Source organism: Larimichthys crocea, chromosome XIV (genome assembly GCF_000972845.2).
Source record: "Larimichthys crocea isolate SSNF chromosome XIV, L_crocea_2.0, whole genome shotgun sequence".
In the NCBI taxonomy this organism is placed as follows: domain Eukaryota; kingdom Metazoa; phylum Chordata; class Actinopteri; family Sciaenidae; genus Larimichthys; species Larimichthys crocea.
In genome coordinates, this window is record NC_040024.1 from 10,323,960 (window position 1) to 10,344,246 (window position 20,287).

Below are 20,287 nucleotides of genomic sequence, written 5' to 3' on the forward strand. Positions count from 1 at the left end.
TCAGGGCAGCCTGATAACAAGTTGCATGGATCCAATCTAGAAGTAACAAAACAAAAATAGTCTTTCAGCAAAAATGAAACAATCAATGCAACGATGAAAGGGATTTCTTTCCTTTGTGATCAACATGCAACTACAGGTGTGGCGAGGCTGACCTAAAAAATTATCATTCATTAACTGATGAAAAGTTTAGCTACCTCCTCTTGCTGTTTCCCTTGAATCCCTGTACTTTGAAAAAGTTTAACTGACTCAATTATTATATAATTTCTGCCCGGGAGAAACATGTAAACAAGTTCCTTTCTCCGTAGGGAGACTGAATGCAGAACAAAAGGTAGATTCGATGTCAGAGGCACCTCCGAGCCCAGCAGAGCTGGTTATTCAGAGGAGGGATGAGCTGCACATTATCAGGGATAAGCTGCTCTAACAGCCCACCCAGCCAACCTCCTTGCGCGCCAGCATTGTTCCAACACACTCTGATTCACAAAAGGCAAAAATACACTGAAAAACCTCGGTGCCGAGGTGCCTCCTTGCTCTTTGTGACTCACAAAGCTGGACTACATTTAGCCTGCAACATCCGTCGCCAACACAGCCTGACAAAAGAGCTGGAGAGCTGCGTGCATCTTTGGTGTTCAAGCTGAAACTTGGAAGCAATTGCGTGAAAAGAGGGGGGGCTGGTAACTGAGGTTCAAATCCAAATATTATGAAAAGACACCGCAGGAGTTTGACGGACAACAGAACTGATTATAAAAAGGATAAAAGGACCAGGGTTAATTTAGTTTGATTGTCTGAATGGAATAAATTTGTTTGTTTGTGAAACTCAACTTCATATTTCCTGAAATTGCTTGACTACATTTCTCCAAACTGGTTATTATCAGTCATCAATAGATTGCTGTAAGTCTAGGTCAAGTCTTGTTTTTGCTATCCAGTGAAATCGTCTTCAGCATGCTGAGTCTCCTTTTTGTGTGTACAGCTCTGCTTGTTTGAGATCTTGCATCTCTTAAATCTCAAGTTGAGTCATTAAGGTCAGGACCAGGTCAAGTCTGTAAATTGACTGTATTTATATTGAGCTGTGGCAACAAGATCTTTAAGTCTTTAATCTCTCGGAAAGAGAGTTTTTGAATGTTCTTGTTCTCAACTATTAAAAAGTTCTTCTTGACAAGTCCGTCTGACATTTATCAGAGCAAGTTATTACAGACAGCAGAGTCCATTTCTGGTCTCAGAGGAAGATTTCAAAGTGATGGTTCTTTATAAACGGTTGAGTCTCTGAAATCTCAACTCATGTTTTCTCATGAATTCGACTCTTAAGTCTGCAGCTCTGCATGTTTGATTTGAATCTGACGTCCTACAAGATAAAGATACAAGATACGAGATAATTCTCAATTAAGATTCTTTTAGATCTGAGACTTGAAATGTTTTGCAGTCAAGTTCTTTAAGTCCACATCTTCATGATTTAAGTCCATGTCTCAGGTATACAGCTCTGCATGATTCATATGAATCTTAAGTAAGACTCAATTCAAGTAATTAAGGCGAGGTCCGAGTTAATAGACTTCATAAATGTTAATGTTCTTGTTCTTAAGTGTGCATTTGTTGTAGAGGTTCAAGTCTTCTTTGTTTCCTCGTGTCTCGTCTTCTGCAGGCACTCAGATCAAGAAGACAACCGACCGTGAGGCCTGAAGAGATTGAGCGGACGACGCCTCGACCACAACATCAAGACATCAACCACCAGAGACAGATGGCAGGAGATGCATCTGTAGAGGAAACAAACATCAGTTCAAGTCAAGCCACTATTCTTCATAAGAAAGTTCAATGTTTTTTTAAGTTCAACATTTTAATAACGTTTGTTTTTGTCTGACTCAAAATGAGTTGTTTTACATTTTCCTACAGTGGTCAAATTCACCCGCTGGGTATTATTAGAATTGGTCTTCGAGTGTAAACATAACCCCGGTGCCATAATTTATTTTTTCCTGTGATTACAGCAACATGAGTCACAGAGATGGAAAACATAAAGACTTGAAGTGCACTTTCTCCTCGATGATAAATAGGTGCCTGACATTTTTGGTCCAATCATAGAGCAATCAAGCCGAAGCACTTGAGCAAAGCTATAACAATACGCCGCCTTCAATTCAGTTCCACTTGTGCACTTTCAAAATGAATAATCCTCTAAATTGCTACACAGAACAGCATGTGCACGGCGCACAAACACATGGTTATGGAATTAGTGTAATCCTTTGTAATGGGGTCCTATGTATTTGTTGCATTGTTGGCGTTTCATTTTGGTTTTATGTTGCAAAGCAATTTGTTTGTTTGCGTCCGTGGTGCCCTTGTGTGCTCATGTAAAAGCCTGTTTATACATTAACAAGAGATTTAATGCATTTGAGTGCAGGATACGCAGAGCTGTGTGTTTGTTTGTGATTTATTAGGGGGTTAAATATGATCTTCTGAGAGCAGATATCCCAGACGAGTGGCCATTAAACTACCCACCCTGTTATTCTCTGATTATGCTGGGATGGTTTACTTTCTCACTAATGCTACATGTTAAAGGACACCAACTAGTGTCAGTGTCATGTTATACATTCATAAAACATGAAGACGTTTAAGTTGAGTGAACAAAAGGTAACTTATAACTCACTGAACAGGCAAAGAAACAACCAATCCAATCCAAGAAAAATCCAGCCAACAACCCAGAACTGAGATACCCTATGAACACTAAGACTGAACAATGCAGACGACTTGGCGTGTTAAAGAGGGGAAAACGTGGACTAAATACAAGAGAACTAATTAGCTAATTAATCACAGGTGACACAGAAAACAGGCGGGGAAAACACACCCAACCATAACGGTTTGTCAAAGTGAGCCTTTATTTGGGTTTATTGGTTGTAGAACAGAAAAATAAATGACTTCCAGTTGTTGCTAGACTGTTGACACAAATGTGTTTGAAAGTCAGCGATGTGCAAATATAGAAATTTTCATATATTTTAAATATTTTGCTGCCTGTTCTGTGTTTTACACACACTTTGAATACCTGTATGCGACGCATGTTATACCAGATACTGGCTATGCTTGTAATGCTCTATATACAGTGGTCCCTCGTTTATCGCGGGGGATATGTTCTAAAAATGCAATAAACGAAATCTGGGAAGTAGTTTTACAATTATTATACATGTTTTAAGGCCGTAAAACCCCTAACCACACACTTTTATACACCTTTTTACACGCATTTTGTACAGCACTCCCTTAGTTAATCAGGACGCGGAACACATGTGCGTTCATACTGTACAGTGCGCGAAAAATGAACCGCGTAATAGCGAGGGACGACTGTATTAACAGAAATTCAAATATAGCATCCCTTCTCCTGCTGCTAGTCCTGCTATCTGCCTGTAAACAAGACTAATATGTTGCACTTACTATCTGTACTTGTTGTTTTAAGCACAGAAGTCTGAACTGTAAGTACATGGAGGGTGCACAAGATGAGTGTTGGACACTTCTCAACCTCAGTTGTCAACATTTCGGCTACGTAGCAGATGGTGATTGTGAAAATGGCGGCCAAGGAAGCTACTCGAGGTGAAGCGCTTGAGGTGAATACCAAAAATATACGAACGGCTGTTGAGTTTATGTTTTATATTCATATTTTTGGCAGTCAAATGTTGGCGCTCATGCTCTGCTCTACTCAAACTGAGACACTACCCTCAACGTATGCACCTAATTTCATGTCGCCGCATCCAATACCTGTTGAGAAAATGATCTTAACACGTCATCCTGCTGGTGCCACCAGAGGAAAGGTTAAGGAATCACAAATGCCAATAGGATCCATCCTCTGGGGACCATCAGTGTCCAACCCAACCAATAGTTGCTGAAATATTTCTGCAGTGGACCAACCGACCTACACCCCTCGAGCCAAAGCATGGCTAAAAAGTCGATAACTAATTAAATGATTCATTAAATATTAAATTAATGTAAAGTACAGACATTTATTTAAGTACTTAAGTGAATTTTATACATCAGAGTGGAGGAAAGAGCAGCACTGGGAGCTGGTTTTCTTCTTAATTTGCTCGACATTGTTAAGTGTTTGTCACCCTGCCATGTAGTTCTGTTAAGAGCGTCTCTGCCTGACTCACAGCTGCTGTGCAGCAAGTTTGTTTCAGGAGGAAATAAAGAAGGGAAAAGGAAACATTATTATTAGCCGCTGTAATTATCATAATGATGCTTATATTTAGAACCGTGCGAAAGATGTGAGAAGATGTGAAAGACGAGAAAGGTGCTGAGGCAGCCGGTCTGGAGGGTCGGGCCTCGCAGCTGTCGCCACCATGGCAACAGCAGGTCATAATGACAGACGGGCAAAGGCGACGTCGCAGCCGCGACATCGTGATTGCTTCAATCACAGTCACATCAAACACACAAGCGCTTTGCATTTTGTTTTTGTCCCTACGAGAAGCAATTTGTTCATTCGTTTAGGCGGGGCGTGGTGGATGGAGGTAATTTCAAACGACTGATTGCAGGATGAAATGTCTGGTTCGGGTCTTCGGGGAAATGGGGAACCATTAAGAATCAGAATCTTAATTGAGCAACTGTCACTGTGTGTTATGTATCGACGCTGATGATGAAGCGTGTGTGTGTGTGCTCTGATGTTCAGAATAATTCATGTCAGTGCATATCTGAATAAATCTGCATTAAAAAGAGACAAAAAAAACAAAAAAAAAAACAACTCGTGTTCACTCGCAGATGGATTGAAATCATTCAAACTTTATTTGTCACCATCGCCGCCCATCATTACAAAGCTTTGGGGCCCCTAGCTCTGATTGTCGTTAGCCATTTGTTCAGAGCCCCGTCACCCGCCTCTTCAAACCCAATCACCAAAATAAAAAGTCTCAGTTCACAGACAAGTCCATAAACAGAGGATGGAAATAAATAATGAGCCACTTTCACCCAATATCAATGAACAGTTTTCATTTTGCTGCAACACAAAACCTCCACAGATCAAAAAAAAAGAGTCCAACTTCATTTTCTAATAAAAAAAAAACTAAAAAACATCAGCTTTGCATGTCACTCTTTAAAGAAAAGGGTGTTTTGGAAGCTAATGTGAGGATGATGAGATTTTAGCGTACTGTTTTTACAGCCCCTCTGGCATTTTCAGAGAAGAATAGCCGTCGCCTAAAACACGACAGCGTGAGCATTAACTGAAACTCGCTCACAAGAAGCCGAAGCGACTCGTACAATCAAAGGAGCACTTAGAGAGACTCACAGCCCGGAGAGGAATGGATCACAGATGAACATTCGAGGAGGAAATAAAAGCGAATTCTCCAGCTGGCTCCCAGTCGGACACAGACACGGGAAAATATTTTCACAAAAAGAAAATCAATTGTATTTTTTAGTTACTGGAAGATGTAACAGTTTTTGATTTATGTGTCGGATCATCAGATTATTAGATCCTTTTGTGAGAGTACCTGTACCTCACCTTAAGGTTCGAAATCAAGTTTTGTACCGATGCTTTAGGAGACCTAAAGTGTTCAAATTGAAGACATTTTTGAAATAAATAAAACACAAACAAATAAATACTCTAACCGTTAAACTGCAAAATAATCCAACAAAATGTTCAAACTCACATTCACCTCACAGAAGAGGACATTTCTTTTTACTTCATTCCAACCAATTTTCCAACAAGTCTTATTACTCAGAACCAAACGAGAGCCAATTACATAGCTGCCTTCATCCAGTTTGTCTTGATTAACAATAAATTACTGTCCAAATCTTTTGAGAAAAATGGTGTGAAATAAAATCCAGGCCATTTCGATATTAAAAAAACAAGTTGGGAATGAAATAAAAATGAACTTTATCGCACAATTTGATGATTAGATGTTTGGACCATATATATTTACATGATTGTATATTTTAGAAGCTTTTCAGAAGTAGCGACTTTCTTAACTTTCTCATATTTGGTAATTTTTTTTACTTTATTTACCTGCTTCTACTATGAGTAAACATGCTGCGTAGTTCAGTTCTTTCCTATTTGGCTATTTTTTACATTCAGAAGTTTGCACAGGGTGTTTTATTTTGAAAATCTACCGGATTCTTTATGCTGTTTTTCGTATCTGACATCCGTACAGCTCGCCCGGTAAAATGACTCATTCATTTAGTAACGCTTGAACACTTTGGGCCTCCGTAATGAGCGACGGACAAACCATTTCTTGCTGATCTACAGCAGCTCGAAGCAATTCAGGAGATTCATTCAAAGTCAAAATGCATTATTTAAACAAATTCTAATATAGTTATAGTTCCTCGCCTTGTATGTAGTTGACAGACTTGTACACCGTTGGTCTTTTTGTGTGATTTGTCAACAGTGAGAAGAAAAAAGACAGAAAAACAGCAGCCTTATCCTTTAAAGTGAGTTTTTTTTTACAGTGTATTGTACTGCGAATAAATATTACACATATTTGAACATATTTCAAAATACCTGTAAATAAATAGAAACTGCTGCGTGTCTTTCAAAGCTGAGGTTCCCCCGGTAAGTTCAGATAAGCACACTTTGAATTTAAATATTCACAGCCACTTCAACTGTTTATCCTCCGCTCTGTTATTCCACCCGCTCCACTTTCTTTCTATTTCCTGCCGGAGCAGCAGCAGCAGCAGCAGCAGCAGCGATGGTGGTTTGTGTGTCTTTCATTATCGTAACCTACAGCGCGACAGGCTCCAACCACAAGAAGCATTGTGTGGTTGAGCACTTAAGCGCCGCTGAATGAAAGATTAATTCTAAAAGTGACTACACTTGTTTCAATGTGCGTTTCTTTTGAGGGGGGGGGAGTGGTTTTTGCAGTTTTGCATGATGTAAAACAAAACATCTTGTTCCTGAAGTGGCATACTGAACATATTGGTCCGGTAACTCGATGGCAAAGAACAGATTTTATCCAGTGATTCATGAAAGTTTACAGTTAAAAATACAGTAATGGGACCCTCCACTGTTCCGATTCTGATAATAAATAATACATAGATTTCATAAATCTCACACACATTACTTCCTTTTGTTGCCATGCCAACTTGGCTGGCCATGGGAATAAAAAAAAAAAACATGAAATAGAGTCACAAACACACACACACACACACACACTCACGCACACATTCGCACAAATACACACACCCTTCCCCCGCACCTCAGTTACTTAGCAGTACCCCGCTGATCACTGGAGGAATAAAAGAACATAAACGACATTAAATATGAGCAGAATGCATTAAAAATGGATCACAGCTGAAGTAAGTGTTGACTTTTTTTTTTTCTTCTTTTTTAAAGATCCCAGCCAGACCGAGCCGGGCCCCACCACCAGCGTTGCGAGGATTTAAGCGTCACATATACGTTGATACACCTCTCGCTTTTGTCCTCCGAGCAGTCGTCGCCTGGTCATCGCGTTCTTAATGAAAATGTAACCCAAGAACATCGGCCGTACAGTCGGAGGAGATGATTAAATATTCAAACACAGCGACCCTGCAGGATTCGAGTCTTTGTCCTGTGGCGTTGTTTCACATATTTATTTTTTGGTTGTTTGTTTGTGCCAGTGTCGTGTGTGTGTGTGTGGGGTTTGCTGGTACGTTATTAAATCCACGCCTTTCACACAGAGCGTAGGCATGTAGATCTTATTGCAATAAGATTTTAAATAAAACCCCAACATCAAGGAATCTTGACTTTCCGGCGCAAAGTCCCCACGGTGCAAGATCTCAGCTGGTGGTCCGCAGGGGGAGACCTTCGATAAGAGGTGCACCAGGTTGAAGAAAGCAACATGTCAGTGCTTCTCTCTGGATTGAGAGGCTGACCGACAGGGATGCGAGTATGGAGGATGCAAAGGCTGAAGGGACACAGGCTTTTCATGAGAGTGTTCAGACTGATAATGGGTGGCCAAATTGAGTACCAAGCAGTCTGTAGGCTGACCCTCTGGATAAGGTGTCTTTCTTTCTCTGTCTGTCGGGCCTCTTAACGCTCCTCCCTATATTACTTTAGGCTCTAGAGTTCGCAAAAGAGAAGGGGACGAGAAGAGTTGTTGATTGTGCTGTTGTATTAATGGTTTTAGGTTATCTCAATGTCTGTCTAGCCTCTTAGGAGGCTCTTTGGAAGCCTGACAGCTGATCCCCTTATGTCATTATGTCTCTCTCAAGGACTTTAAATGGCATATATAAGGGAGAGAGAGTGAAAGAGAGCTCGAGAAACAGAGAATGAAAGCAAGAAACGTGATACTATACCAGTGTGATACACACAAAGCCCACACTGTGCCTCACAATAGGCCCCGATATCGCCACTTCCCTATTGAGTCCTGGTCGCACATAACAGATTTGCTTCAAAGAGCCACTTTTACCTAAAACTCTCTCCCATCCGCTGTGGTCGCCGTGGAGAGGCGTGCAATTTAGCCAAGTCCTCGTGTAGATTTCTCCTGCCTTCATGTCTGCCAACTCTGATACTGTTTCACAGACCAGAGAGGGGAGAGATTCAAGTTCAAGTCCAGTTTTGTCTAAACCCCCCTTCACCTCCCACCCCCATTTTTCCAGTTATTTTTATCACAAACTCTGTCTGGAAGGGCCCAGAGAGACACCTTTGTTTCCAATACAAACCAACCCAGTACCGTTGTCTTAAGGGCCAGGATCGGTAGAACAATGCAGTCTGTTGGGCACTGTATTCAAGTCTTTATTTCCAGTCTATGAGGCCTGGGTCTGTGAGGATTTAAGTCCTAACTTTGTGGTTCGACCTTGAGTTCCTGCAACAGGCTTTGAAGTGGAGGGGGACCCTGATTCTGATGCAGGTCCAGGAGCTGCAGGAGGAGGAGGTTGGCTGCGTTGGACTTGAGGATGCCGAGGCAGGACTGTGCGTATGGGCTGCAGGGGTGGATGGGACATCTGTGGAGTCCGGAGCTGGTAGCCTCGACGGTAGCGCAATGATTGGGAACGTAGGAGCACCCGTGAGTACTGGATCTCTGGCATAATAAGTTTAAGACAGAGCTCCTGGGCTTGGCTCGAGAACCCGGGGCTCGAATTAACCGGGAGGTCATAGCCCACAATGTCGACTTTTCCACTAGGCTGCCAGGGTCGGAGTTCCTTGTTTTTGATCTCTGCCGCTGAACGGACAAGAGGCATTCGCTCGCCAAAGCAGCTTCTCAATAACCTCTCCTGGGCTCGCTGAAGGAGTCGCACCTCCCTTGCCACACAGTCTAGACCCAGATCTGAAAGCTGGCTCCACAACGAGGCGTTGAAATGGTCGTAGAGACGTGCATCTAGGGAATTCCAGGCACGGATCTTTGATTGAAGGCCCGGTGTCAGGCTCCGCTTTGAGCTTGTCGTACGCATGTTGAGCTTAACATACAGGATGTCATCCAGATCCCAGTTGAGGAGATGACGAAGGAGAACCAGCGACTCATCAAAGTACTCAGCGATCATCACCAGGGAGAAAACTTGCTCCACCTCTTTTAGAAATGACTGTGCATACACCACATCTGACTCTGGGCGATCCTTTTCTCCACCCAAGTCGAAGGCCAAAGTGTTGTGTGCATACATGGAGAATGTCTCGTCTGGTCGGTAGTAGCGCCCAGGGTCGTCTAAGAAAGCCTCCAACGAGCCGTTGGGGACCCTCTTGAAGCTTTGGCAGTACTGGTTGTAGTAACTAAACAGAGATTCAAACATGGAGCTGGGCTCTCTCAGGATTGTGACATATTTTGTGTCATTGGGCATCAGGCGCTGCAGCTCCGCCCTGTTGAAACGCATGTGGCTGGTGATGATGTTGGGCGGTATCGTGTGCGGGTGGACAAAGTGAGAGGTGAAGGAGCGTGGGTAGCAGAACTGGTGGCTGCAGGCCTGCACCGGCATCGCCACGGTGAGGTTGTTGCGCTCCGCGAAGCGGAAAAGCAAGTTCTGCATGGTGCTGCTGGCCGTTTTGTGGGTCTTGAGGAAGGCCACGTTGGTGTGCTTCGGTTTCAGGCCTGGGGCAGGGTGAGAATGGATGGCAGGACAACCAAGGTGGAAGGCCTCCATGGTCCTGGAGAAAGAAAATAAAAATGTACTTGAAACTGGAAGAAAACTGAGGACAGAGGTAGTACAACACAGTAAAAATCAGTGTACATGGAGGGAATTAAAAAGTAAAGAGACAAAGAAAAGGTGTCAGAGTGCAATTTAAGGTGTGTCTGAACTGATTTTACTGCACACTATAGCTGTGTGACGACGCAATAGTATCATTTATTGACCCGGTAAATCCAAATTAATAGTTCCCAACTTTGATTAAACTGTCAGTCTTTCTTTATTGTGATATGTGTTGCTATTGGAAACGTATTCGAGCCACACAAAGCCTGACCCGACATCTGACTTTGTTCTTTGCCAAATTCTAATTACGACGAATATCCATTGATACAATTTGAGGAAAAAAGAGCTCAGCCCAATCGTATGCAGCATCAGTTGCATGCACATTCAATCCTCTGCAGTTTTACAGCATGTGCTCCTCACTGCAGACCAAATTAGAGAGTCAGGTGTGAAAAGTAGAGTGATGAGGCAGCAATAACGTTCAACGAATGAGGACAGTAACGACAGGAGTTGGGAAAAGGTTTTATGTGCAAAATGTTAAGTTTAAAAAGGGTAAAAGGCTGTCAAAGCTCTATGATCCCTCTACTTTTATAATTGGTCCCTCGAACCAACTTGGCAGTGCGTCAGCACTCAAAATCTCCGTACCTGCCTATTATAATAATCCATTCCCTTCATTAATTTGTCTTTAAAAGGAAAAGAAAGCCGCACTCATGAGATTTTTTTTATTATTAGCACCATATGGACTTATAGGAGGTATACAGGGTATATAATGTGAGCATGTTTGCATATAAGTAAGGCGTGTTTCAATCACTCACCAGTTCAAATGGCCCCCATGGTGTAGCAGAAGACTGACAGTGCTGATAAAAAGGAGGACCAGGAATATCTTCCTCTGCGACATCTCTCTCTCCGGGACTGTGGGAGGTAGAGGAGAAGAGTGAGGTGAGTAGGTAACATAAGTAAAGGCAGACGCAGGAGACAGAACAAGGGCAGGTGAGAGGATGAGGTGGAAGGAGGACGATGGGGGAATTAGGCAAGAGGTGGAAGGGAAAACAAAGGGAAGGACACGAAGAGAAAGCATCCAAGAGGAAGAGACAGACACGTTGAAGTGGTTTTATTCAGAAAATTATGGCTGGGATCCATTAGCAGGACAGGGTAGTGAAGCTTGGCTTTTGTCACTGTGTAATAATACAGTGAATTATACCTTCATTACCTTCCACAGCTGTAATAGTCACATTTACCTTTTATATTATCTTGGCTCAAACCCTGGACAGATGGCCTCGCGCATTAAGTCCTGTCAGTAACGAGGGACGTGCATATGTGAAAAACCAACAGCACTTCACAGTGATAGGCCTCTGTGGTACTGACACTCCCCGTGTCACTTGACCTGCGTCGCCAGAAAACGCTACGACTGCAATGGAACCTGGGAAGGAATCCAAGCCTCTCTCGACGGCATCTCACTTGCATAACAAAGGCCGGCGTCTCTTTTCTTGATTACACCGTCCTGTTACCGTCCACACACGCCGCACTGTCACAGAAGCAGCTCACGTTACTCAAAGCGCTCGTATTTTTACGTGACACACACACACAGCCATTCGGTGGATTGCTTTTATCCGGAAAAAATCGTGGCGGAGGAGAATGAGTGCATCAATTTTGAGCATGGATGGGCCCCAGCGGGAAACTGCTGACTACTGCCACCCACTCAAGTAAACGTGATTATTAAGGGTCTGCTGCACATACAGGGATTTTGGTACGGGAGTAAAAGCAAGCGTTAAATCTGTCCAAATATACCGATATTTTGGATTTAGTAGCAAAAGCTGCTTGTCACAGTTTGCCAGACGTTGAATGATGTCTTCAAATTTAAATAATTACATGTATAAAACAGCAAATTTTCATATTTGGGAAGCTGGAAACAGCGTGGGTGTTTGCTAAACAAACTCGAACCATCAATCAATTATTTATATAGTTGTCCAAAACTGCCAAAATTTCAATTAACTAATGATTTCAGCACATTTTTTTCTTTTTTTTAATCAACATGATAAATTTTAATTACAAACGGGCTGTCAAAAAATGGAAATGCAGCTCGCAGAAGTGGTTATCGAATAAAAAGACGCAATAAAAAAACAACTACGACTCTTAAAAATACAACGCTCATAAATAGGCATGAGGTGGGACGTCGTTTCATGTGCAAATTAAACAGCTGCGATGGGGGGAAAAGCGCTCCCGTAACGTTCACGTAAAATCAAGATATGCTTTCCAGATAGTAATGTTCAGTGAGGAATTGACAGCTGACCTCGTCGTAGTAGATTAAGAGAGAAACATGAAGACTGACGTTCATTCATTACTTCTTTTTTTTTACAATCCCAAACACTGTAACAGCTGGGATTGTGCTGCTTCAGTGGCTGGGCTCAGTAGGACTGTGAACAAACACGTTATGCACAAATACACAAATACACAAATACACAGGCACTAATGCTCTCTCGCTAATTGATGCACAGATTGTTGTAGACACAGTTTGGTTGGGGTTTTTTTTTGGGGTACAACAATCTGACCACAACTGCATCTTATGTTTTATCTTTGTACACTCCTCAGCACTTATCTTGATATCTTCTTCATCGCTCATGAAGACTCGAGGGATGCAAAGACAACAGCCAGTTGTCACATTTAAGAAGCTATGACACTTTTTTTTCCACAGACTTGTTAAATCTCTTAAAGGATTAATGAATTGTTATTTTCCTGACCACTGACTAAGCGGTTTACAACATCTTCTTGATTTATTTATATGCATCTGTCCCAAGCCCTTGAAAAAAAGACATGTTGGCTCCAAGTGCATGCCTTACTTCTTCAATATATGCATTTATATATAGCATACCAAAATCACTTTTTCCTACAATAGGTTTTCAAAGAATGCTCGGCACTTTTAAGGCTATGAAAAGGTTCCTTTGACCTCTTTAATAAATAAAATATAATTTTTTGAAAGCATGTTTCCTTTCTCCTTTACATTGTTCCTGTTTCGTCCGAACACAGTCAGAGTGGGAGTCGTGTTCCTTTGCTTGCTGCTGTTATATCTTGTAGACCATGAAAAGCAAACCCCAGCTGGATAATCTATCGCATAAAATATGACACCTTAATGTGCTTCTGCCACCGTTTTTGTTTTATTTCTTTTTCACCATGCCCGAGTCGAGTGTTTTCTCTGGTCACATCCTTACTGCTAATCATCGGACAGGCAGAGGAGGAGATTGAAGTCTCTTCCAGGATGTTTTTCCCCCTTCAGCCACTTTATTGTCAGATCTCTGTGTATTTACCAAAGAATGGGACATCGGTTTGGACTCTATAAAATGTATAATGGTGTGTTCAGACATAAAAATATATAACGTGGAAAATCGCAACCACGTGGCCCTCAATCTGTGTGAAAATACTGAAGCTGTAGGGCTCCAATTCAAGGCGTCACCATGCTGAAATGTTGTAACATGATGATGCTAAGCAGCTATGATGTTTCCGTGTTGATCATCTTTTGCTATTAAGCACTAAACACAAAGTATTAAAACAAATTTTAGAGGAAAAACCAGAGGATCACCAAAGTAATCAGGATTCATCGTCCATGAAACTTTGTACAAGATCTGATGATCTGGTAGATGTTCAGAGATTTCTCAGGGTAAGTATAAAGTCAATAAGATGAATGCTCTGGGGAACATGAATGTTTCATAGAAATCCAATATTTTTTGAGATATCTCAGTCTGAACCAAAGTAATGGATCGAATCAATAGAGCCAGATCAACTGGCAACTAGGACTAGATTAGCAGCATCTCTAAAAATTGCTTCATTTCAACCAGAGGATCACCAAAGTTTTTAGGACTCGTTGTCTATGAACCATGAAACTCTATACAAGATCTGATAGGTAGGTGTTCAGAGATTTATATAGAGGAAAAGTCAGAGAAAATGAATGATGTGGGGACCATGAACGTCTGTAAAACAGCCCAAAGTACCGGAAGTACTGATCAATAGAGCCACGCAACTAGACACTAGAACTTGATTTGCATAAATGCACCTCACGATAAACCTTTGTAACTTTTGCTACCAATAAAAATGAATAAATGACTCAGTACCGATGATTTCATACACCAATAAATATCTACGACGACACAAAGAAGCATTTTCTGATCAGCAAGATTTCTCCGTGTCTTCCATGAGAGTCATAAACATGGCATGACTTTCAGAAATTTCTCCACAACAAGTGCAGCTCCAGGTTAGAGCTCATTTGCATAGGGAAATGTTACTGTAATACCTGTTTTGAATCGGGAATTAATAAAATGCGGACTGAGCAAGCCTGATAGTAAAATGATGCCGGGCACTGACATGACATCGTTAGCACAATGACACCATGCATCAGGGATGCAAAGGGTGTTTCTCGTGGTAAGAGGAGCTACTTCGTAGCCCTAAGTTTGGTGTGTGTGTGTGTGTGAGGGGATGGAGGTAGATCATGTGTCACAGAGAGTTAATAAGAAAGGGATTTAATTGGCTTTCAGCAGACAGATTCGACCTCTCCCATTCATCTGCCCTCATCTGCGACCATCTTCTCCTACTCCTTCTGCAGCAACACCCTGGTCTCTTTAATTATAACGGTCTGATTAGGTTTCTCTTACGATCGCTGCAGATATGAAAGCACAGTGAAGAGGACACCCGATCCTTGTTAGTGGACAGTTTAAAAAAAAAAAAAAAAAAAAAACAGGAGACAGACAGGAGATAGTATAACCTTATCTTATTTGTGTATTGATTTAATGATTAAATGAGGGATAATCCACCAGGAGGTTTGTGTGTTTTAAAGGATTTCAACATGACATGAAGGTAAAGAGCCGCCTGATGTGAAGCGTCCACGGCGGAGGAGTTCAACTAATCCTTTAATGCAGACCTCGGAGTGGATTATCCTTTTTTTACATCCCCAAAGATTTTAATTAAGAGCATTCGTTTGTTTATTCCAGGAGGCGAAAAGATTCAGTTCCAAACATTATTCTAGCAAAGAACACACAAATTGAAGATATACGATGGCGCAACCTTCGTTTCGTTCCAACCTTTTGTTGGCTAAACCTAACCACAACCTCGTGCCAAAGTCCTGCTCATGTTCACTCCAACCTCCCGCCTGCAACTTCGACGTTGCCAGTTTACGAACATAATCCAGGCAGCAACTTGCCTTAAAATGTTTTTGTCAAAATGTCACGGCCCTTATTGTATTTGAGCTTTCATGGCAGCGATAAGCGGCCCGTGTTTTTTTGACTATCCAAGTGTGGACACACCCTAGATAGGGACGTAACACAAAAGAAATCATTTGTATATAAATACATTTAGGAGAGATAAGGCTGCAAATATACCAAATTTTCCGGACTATAGAGCGCACCCACTAAGTTTAAAAATAAAAAATAAAAATTACAAATATAAGCCGCATCAGACTATAAGCCGCCGATATCCAGGTTGAGAAATTAGATATTTACCGGACACACAAAAAGATTTTATACCGCAAATGTTTATTTATACACCTGAACTGATTGTTTCCGAACAGTGCCTGTAACACGTCTCACCATGGATTCATTAACGCCAACTTTACGTGAAGCAGCTCTATTTCCTTCCCGGATGGCCAGATCAACGGCCTTCAACTTAAAAGCTGCATCATACGAACTTCTTCGTGTGCTTTCCATGATGGGGGGGTGAAAATAATTCGCTGTTAATAATTCGTCTTAAATAAAAACTAGCGTGTTCTTCTTTGCACTGACTTCCCCCGTCTGTCTGGCCTGGCAGCTGAAGAAAAATCTAAAGAAAAGCCGCATCTTTGTATAAGCCGCATGGTTCAAAGCGTGGGAAAAAAGTAACGGCTTATAGTCCGGAAAATACGGTACATAAACTGTGGCCTGTTTGGTATCACTTTAATATAGGCCTGCTGATATGTCAGTCACACTGAGCTGATTAGAAACACACTGAATCACCTTGGTATGATATAACATGTATGAACAGACTGTTTTTTGCCATTGACTGCAAGTTCATTTCACAGTTCTCATGTGTCTTCGTCAGTGTGACACAAACCCGGTTAATTACCGTCACATCTCCCTTAAATTCTCCCCATAGGTGATTCAAACTTTATTTCCTGTCGTCTCTCTCTCTGTCGCTCCCAGTGGTGTTTTCATTTTTATTTATTTTTTGTCACGTTGCTGCTGCTGCTGTGTGAAAATGTGCTTTCTCTGAAATGTCAGCGGTTATGGATCAATGAAAAGTTTTGTGTGTGTGTGTATGTGTGTCACAGTCAACACAATACACACAGACTAACAGTGGAGTCAAACCAAACATGCCCAACATGATACAACAACAAAAATAACCATAGTCCCCACATGTACACTTAAACTGGCACACGCAGATGTTCACTACACACACACACACACACACACGCACAGAGTTGACTGCAGCTTAATGAGCGTATGAAGGTAGCTTCATGCTCAGTCCTCCGGGGCAACGGCAGCTGCTTCTCTCTATGATCATCTGCACTGAGCTCATATGATGATCTCTGACCTCTCCTCAGGGACTTTATACCTCAAATGATCTGTGAGGTTTCAGCAAAATAACACACACACACACACACACACACACACACACACACACACAGTATCAAAATGTGATGCTATATTTCCTCTTTTGGTATCTTAAGATGTCCGTGCGTCCAAACCAGCCAGCATACCAAGCCGTGACAAATGACAGCTCATGCACATATGTCAGCTTCCCCTCTTAAACACACACTCGCACACACACACACACACACACACACACACACACACACACACACACACACACAAGCACACACACACACAGCTGTTCAGGTCCAAGCCACCAGGGAGATGACCCATAGCCAACACTAACAGGATGGCTGTTGCTGCGGGAGACCAAGGGCAAAAAGCCCGACGTACCATCTAACACTGTGTATAAAGACACATTAACACACACACACACACACTGTCTCAGACCTGAGGGGTGCATTAGCATTAGTGTTGCCCTACAACAGCAATTTAGAAAATCCTAGTTTGTGTTGTGGTAGCAAGTAAGGGATCCTGGGGAAATGCCCATAATTAGCTCTGAAGATTGTTTTCAGTTTTCTGAGATCTCGTCCACACCGACTCAGTAACATGAAGATTAACAGCACTGAAATATTTTCTCATGAAATCTAGTGTTAGTACTCCCAATTCTGAGGTACTTTGCTTGAATATTAATATTACAGCTGCAAGGATAAGATAATGCTTCTCTAACTAATGGGTGATTGTGTATATTTAGTACTTTAAGTGATGCTTACACTGATTTTCTTCCACCACTGCATCTAGTCCTCCTTTTTACACTGATTTTCTTCCACCACTGCATCTAGTCCTCCTTTAGTCAAACTCTGGATGATACCCCGGATTTCCCGTGAAGCAGTTTAATAATTTCTAGTCACAGTTAAGAGGAACTGACTCTCACGTTGGCCAAAGGCGCCATTGGTTAAATTTATTAGATACAGTTTTATGGGTGTATTAATTGTTATATTGTCATTGTGCAGTATTTTTATTACTCACAAAATCACCTCTGCAGTCACGCAACTGTCCGATTGATATCCGTGCTCATGAGCCATGCATTTTTCCATCACTTCCTTATGACATGAACACAACATAGCCCATTCCTGTCTGCGAAAATAATGTCCTTTAAATTATATTCGACCGGTCTGTAAGACAGGATTTATTTTATTTTGTAGCCTCTGGAGAGATTTTATACAACTGTCTTTTACGGATAAGTAAGTGCATGACCAGTACATCGACTCTGACATAAAAAATTAAAGAGCAACACGTCTTTCCAAAAACAATGAAGAAACATTTCAAGTACTACTACTCCAACACCTACGTCACATATATCTGGCACATTATATGTGATCCCAAAGACCAAATTTATGACATTAAAGTTTACCACAGCATCTTGTTTGAAGATTCAGCTCCATACTTGCCCCCGTTGGCACCATATCGCCAACACAGAATTCATTGAAACAAATTTTTCCCTATGAAATATCCCCCTAGATTATTCAAAGAAGCAGGGATGAAGCTTCTGGAAGGACATGTTGACGTTCAATGCGCTGAGCACCACAAGTGAAAATACATTCTCCTCAGTTGCATTGGAGTCTCAAGAGTCGGATATCTCCAACCTTGGACAAACAAAACCAAAGGTATGTATATATATATATATCTGCATGGCTAAAGTAGCAATCGAGCACTCGTCCTTGAGACACTGGATCCCTCCCAGTTCGAGGGCTTCTGACCCTGAGGTTTAAACTCCCAGTGCAGCCCAGTAATATTCCTCCCTGTGGGGATAAATAGATATCACATCTGATTATTGCTACTTACATTTGCAGTGTGACTTTGTCTTTAAAGCGTAGAATTTCACGAGGTGACCACGCTGGAGAAACAACAACTGGGTGGGCGGTCGAGTAGCGGCTGCACTGGTAACAGCTGCAAACAGAAATTTGTCTTTGCCATCAACATCTGCAGCTGCCAACGAGTTACCAGCTCAAGGACAAAGACTTTATTTTGGTATTGATTACTTTAGAGTGGGACAAGGAAATGCTTTGACCCTTTTCTTAAACTGTAAAACACACTGTGGAGAGCTACTGTAATAATCATGAGGAGTGTGTTAGAGGAGGGTGAATACGAACCGTTGTTAAATTCTGAGAAATCCATCAAAGGGTGTTCGGGCAATCTAAAAAAAAAAATCCTTTTCATTTTCCTGGAAGGCTGTTTGCTTACGTCTCAGGATTTATCTCTCAAATCGTCAAAATCAATCTGAGATACGAAGCTTGAAATTATTTCCCACAGTCGCGCCTCCTCGCTCGCACCGTCCAGAGCTACGCCTTTACACTTTGTTTGTAAGTCAAAGCTCCTCAGGAGCAGATTTTAAACCTCTCTCTGAGGGTCAGACAGGTGCATCATGTACGTCATCCGCACCCAACAAGATAGAGGTTCCTCTTTGCTGTAGCAGCATAAAAAAACACTTGTGATATTAAGTATCTCAATGGATTTAATTGATAGTATCAAACTGAATGACTCAGGCTGGATTAAGTTCATCCTGGATGATTTCTGGGTGGTTTAGTTTCAGTAGCAAGTGACCTGCCATCAGGTTCCTGAAGACTGGGTTCTTTGCAAGTTGCATTGGAGACTCCGACATCAAACAAATCTGCACGTTTGACTTGATTATTCAAAAGAAAGAGCTGAAGAGCGGTAAAGGCCGCCATTCAGACACCGTTTTTTCCATTTATTTGAGTGGGGATCGTCCGTCCGCAGGGGTGTCCGCCAAAAAATGCAGCGACCTGCGTTGGAGTAGTTGAGTTGGGTCCACCTTTTAGAAAAATGACACTAATCAGCTGCTCGGATTGGTCTGAAACTGAGACTATCCAGGTGGATTCATGGACTAAACTCTGATACTCTACCTGTTGTGTTCTGCCTTTGTTTATTTCATGACCCTTGCTTCTAAAGTTGAGTCTGGCTCCAAATTTACGCCATGTGATTCGCCACAGCGCCTGATCCTGTCTGAATGCAGCTTAAGGGTTTCAGACCAAACAAACGATATCATATGAGATGCCATCCAATCACATGTAAAGGCAAAAGTTTGAGTAGTCACTGTGAACGGCCGAGGGCAGCCTTCTGTCTTGTTGGACCCAAGCCACATTTGGAGGTGGTTTGAAATGCAACTCCAAACGGATTTCTAAAATAAAAAGAAAAAAATGGATCTCCGTCTGGCTGCTCTGGCTGCTCATATTGGATTTCAAAGTGTCTTTTGAGTCACTTGCAACGTGACACACAATGACAAAACCAAATGTGTGGACAGAATTGAGATCGGAGCGGCCGAGCTGCTACTGTCAGAGCGATAGGCAGGACAACACATAGAACAATACTCTGTGGACAGATGCTGGCACTTTCTGTACAGAAAAAGCTGCGTACAAAGCCTCAGCAACCCCAGGAGATCGGTCGGGGATCTCCAGACACACAAATCTTATCTGATGACTTGCAAATAACAGCGCAAACAAACAAATCTGGAACAAATCACCTTTGTACCTTAGTGCACCTTCGCATCATTTCCTCCAGAGCATTCCGTCTTGTTGCAGCCGACACACATTCTTCACACACCTGAACAAACTCAACACCTCCATGTGTAGGTGAGGGAATCAACAAAAAGTATGTGACACAAAATCCACTGAAAAGGTGCTTTC

General features: G+C 42.0%; 1 protein-coding gene across 2 annotated transcripts in view; it reads right to left on the reverse strand.

Annotated features, from left to right (window-relative positions):
- Positions 1 to 6,380: 6,380 nt before the first annotated feature.
- Positions 6,381 to 20,287, reverse strand: part of gal3st3 (galactose-3-O-sulfotransferase 3) — a 46,755-nt gene continuing 32,848 nt past the window's right edge. For both annotated transcript variants that reach the window (XM_027287836.1, XM_019264684.2), the window contains exons 2-3: positions 10,851 to 10,947; positions 6,381 to 9,997 (exon numbers count right to left, since the gene is read on the reverse strand). In XM_027287836.1, the coding sequence (XP_027143637.1) occupies positions 8,668 to 9,997; positions 10,851 to 10,933 (1,413 nt within the window). In that variant the 5' untranslated portion in view covers positions 10,934 to 10,947 and the 3' untranslated portion in view covers positions 6,381 to 8,667. The remainder of the gene's footprint in view (positions 9,998 to 10,850; positions 10,948 to 20,287) is intronic.